The sequence below is a fragment of the Pteropus vampyrus genome, unplaced genomic scaffold (genome assembly GCF_000151845.1).
Source record: "Pteropus vampyrus isolate Shadow unplaced genomic scaffold, Pvam_2.0 Scaffold461, whole genome shotgun sequence".
Taxonomy (NCBI): domain Eukaryota; kingdom Metazoa; phylum Chordata; class Mammalia; order Chiroptera; family Pteropodidae; genus Pteropus; species Pteropus vampyrus.
This window is the reverse complement of record NW_011889242.1, coordinates 36,821-40,092: the sequence shown is the minus strand read 5'-3', so window position 1 is coordinate 40,092 and position 3,272 is coordinate 36,821. Positions and strand designations below refer to the sequence as shown.

At 34.7% G+C, this 3,272-nt stretch overlaps 1 protein-coding gene across 1 annotated transcript; it reads left to right on the top strand.

Moving 5' to 3' along the window:
* The first annotated feature begins 1,823 nt into the window (after positions 1–1,823).
* LOC105306766 (olfactory receptor 2B6-like) lies at positions 1,824–2,768 on the top strand. The gene has a single exon (XM_011381951.1). The coding sequence runs from the start codon at positions 1,824–1,826 to the stop codon at positions 2,766–2,768; it is 945 nt and encodes a 314-aa protein (XP_011380253.1).
* The last annotated feature ends 504 nt before the right edge of the window (positions 2,769–3,272 follow it).

The window sequence follows — 3,272 nt, the reverse complement described above, 5'->3', positions numbered from 1 at the left end:
ACCTGGAAATTAAGTCCATTAATCCTACTAAGTTAGGAGCATAAAATGAATACTATGTAAGGACAACTAAGAAGATCACAAAAATAAGTAATCAGAGGTTCCTGGGCCATTTTCCTAGCAGTCACATCATGTTTACTATGTCTCAGTAGATATTTCTAAATTATCTACCTATTGCAAATATCATTAAATATTGTGCATAGATTCACAAAAATAAGAAAATTCCAGTATTTTAGGAAATTCATTGGGCAATAAATAATATTTATTAATAGTTATTTAATTATAAGCATATAAAAAACTGAGTTATATATGCAATTTACATTATGTTACTTAAGCCTATGAGGTGGGTATAATTATGCTCATTTTTAAGATGAGAAAATTGAAGTTCAGAAAGATTAAATGACATCTCCAAAGTCACACAATTAATAAATGAAATGACTAAAATAGAAAGGAGGAAGAAAATACCTTTTGTGAAATAACCAGAGAAAAATACAAGGCAAATTTGCTGTAGTGTGAGTCAAATTGAAAGAAATTTACAATTTTAGAGAATGGAAAAATTTGTCATTAGAGTTATTCTTCAGAAATTTTATAATAAAAGAATTGTGTGATTTGGATGGGGGAAGAGTAGTCCAGAGGCAACTTGGATGATAGAAATAGTATAAGTAAGTAATAAATGACAATAAAAAAGAGTGGGGGAATGTTTAAATGTATATATGTTGGTGATTATCCTGAGAGATTAGAAATTGATTGAAAATTATTATCCCAGAATATGATTGTACTTATAATGGTTTATTTCTTAATCTGAGTGGTGATACAGGGGTATGTATGTATTGCTCTCCTTCCCTTTTTTTTTATATCTAACATATTACAAAAGAATAAAAGAGAACTGAAATCATGAAAGAAAAAAAGAAATTTCTATGCAGTCCCAAATTTCAGAGAGCCAAATATTTGAAACCCTTACTGGTGATTTCACTCAGGAGTTAAAATTCCATCAAATTTATCCATACCAGAGGGTAGGGGAGGGGAGAAGGGGAAAATTTTTAAATCATTTCTTCAATTTAATTAATTAATTAATTTAAAAGAATTATCCAGGTATTTTTGAAGTAGCATTTTCACAATAAGCAAGGTCTGAGGCCTGATTATTTTGGCTGTATGTTATCTTGTTTGAATTTTTTGTTTGTTTCCCCTATTTTAAAATTTCTGAATAAGATCAGTATTAATGCTTAGAAGGTATAAAAAGAATTCTGACACTTCATCCTTTCATTGTGCAAATTTTATAAAGTGCTCCAGTCCCCATGCTATTTCTGACCAAGGTTAATTTGAAGAAAATGAAGATGCCAAGATGCCTTGGCTCTGCCCTCAGCTGCTGATCCACCTGCCTTTTTCCTGTTGTCCTTTTTTCTACCTATATTTTGGAAGCTCTAACTTTTCTCAATTTGTTTTAATCTATATTCTGTTGTTGTCATTAAATATTCATGACACGTAGGGTTGATGATAGTCTATTGAAACCTTTTAGAAGAGAAGACATCAAAATCTGAAAGGAGTGAGTAGCTAATAAGAGACGCTCATTAAGTAAGCAAAATATCCAAAGTACTTTGCTGATCTTCTCTTTATTATTTTCTCAATAATTTCTCAATATTACTGTGACGATGTTGACTCGACATTTTACCATAATCAAGATATAGTTGTAGGTTACAGCAAAAATAAGAATTTCATCTCAGCACCTCTGATTTCTAATTCTCAGCGGCTTCCTTTTACCATTGATGCCCATCCCTAGCAGTGGGTGTTTAGAAGTCTCATCTGGAATTCCACCTATTAGTGCCAATATGTGGATCAACAATCAGAGCTCACTAGATGATTTTATCTTATTGGGATTCTCTGACCATTCATGGCTGGAGACACCACTCCTTGTTCTCTTTCTGGTTGCCTACATCTTTGCCCTATTTGGTAATATCTCCATTATCCTAGTTTCTTGCCTGGATCCCCAGCTTGATAGTCTCGTGTACTTTTTTGTCTCAAATCTATCCCTTCTGGATCTCTGCTATACTACCAGTACTGTTCCACAGATGCTACTCAATCTTAGGGGACCAGAAAAAATCATTAGCTATGGTGGTTGTGTTGCTCAACTCTATATTTTCTTGGCCTTGGGGTCTACTGAATCTATACTTCTAGCTATCATGGTCTTCAACCATTATATTGCTATTTGCAAGCCCCTTCACTATCCAGTCATCATGAACCAGAGACGCTGTATCCATATGTCTGCTGGGACCTGGATTAGTGATTTTGCTAACTCCCTTGTCCAGTCCACTCTCACAGTGTTGGTCCCAAGATGTGGACAGAGGGTGATAGATCATTTCTTCTGTGAAGTTCTTGCTCTTTTGAAACTAGCCTATACTGATATTCATGTGAATGAGTCTGAGCTCAATGTGCTAGGGGCTTTACTACTTCTGGTACCACTCACCCTCATCTTGGGCACTTATGTGCTCATTGCTCGGGCAGTAATGAGAATCCACTCAACTGAAAGTCGCTGGAAGGCCTTTAATACCTGTGTTTCACATTTGCTGGTGATTTTCCTCTTCTACTTTACAGCCATCAGTATGTATGTGCAGCCTCCCTCTAGTTATTCTCATGACAGAGGGAAGATTATGGCTCTCTTTTATGGAATTATCACACCTACACTCAATGCATTTATCTACACATTGAGGAACAAGGATGTGAAAGCTGCCCTGAGAAAGACACTGACTAAGGAGTTTTGGATCAAGACAAGATGATCTCTGAAAAGAATACCTGAGAAGCAAGGATGAATGTGTTTGCTTTTCAAAGATGTCAGACATAGAAGTGATGAGATAACAGTATATTAAGTGTCATAAACTTCACAATTGGAACAGAACCAAGAAACAAACAATCAACTCTTGGTGATCTCTACCTGTTTTACAATAGTGAATCCTACCAAGTCATGTCACTTTTCTCTCTAACCTTAACCACAAGTTAACTTGGTTTCAGGAGAGAAAAATGTTGTAATAGCTAGAGAAAAAACTATTTAGAAAGGATAGTATATTTGGCATAAATTATTCCTAAATAAATCCAAAGTAAATTAGAAATGATCTCATCTTCTCAAAAAACATACAACTACTAATCTGAATTAACTCTAATCGACATATATTGACAGCATTTAGTTATCTTCCAACATGCAATGTCTCATTGTGTCATCCACCAAAGGCTTTTTTAAAGCCCAAGAGGCAAGTGAACTCAAGAGACATTTAGGAAGGTCAAAA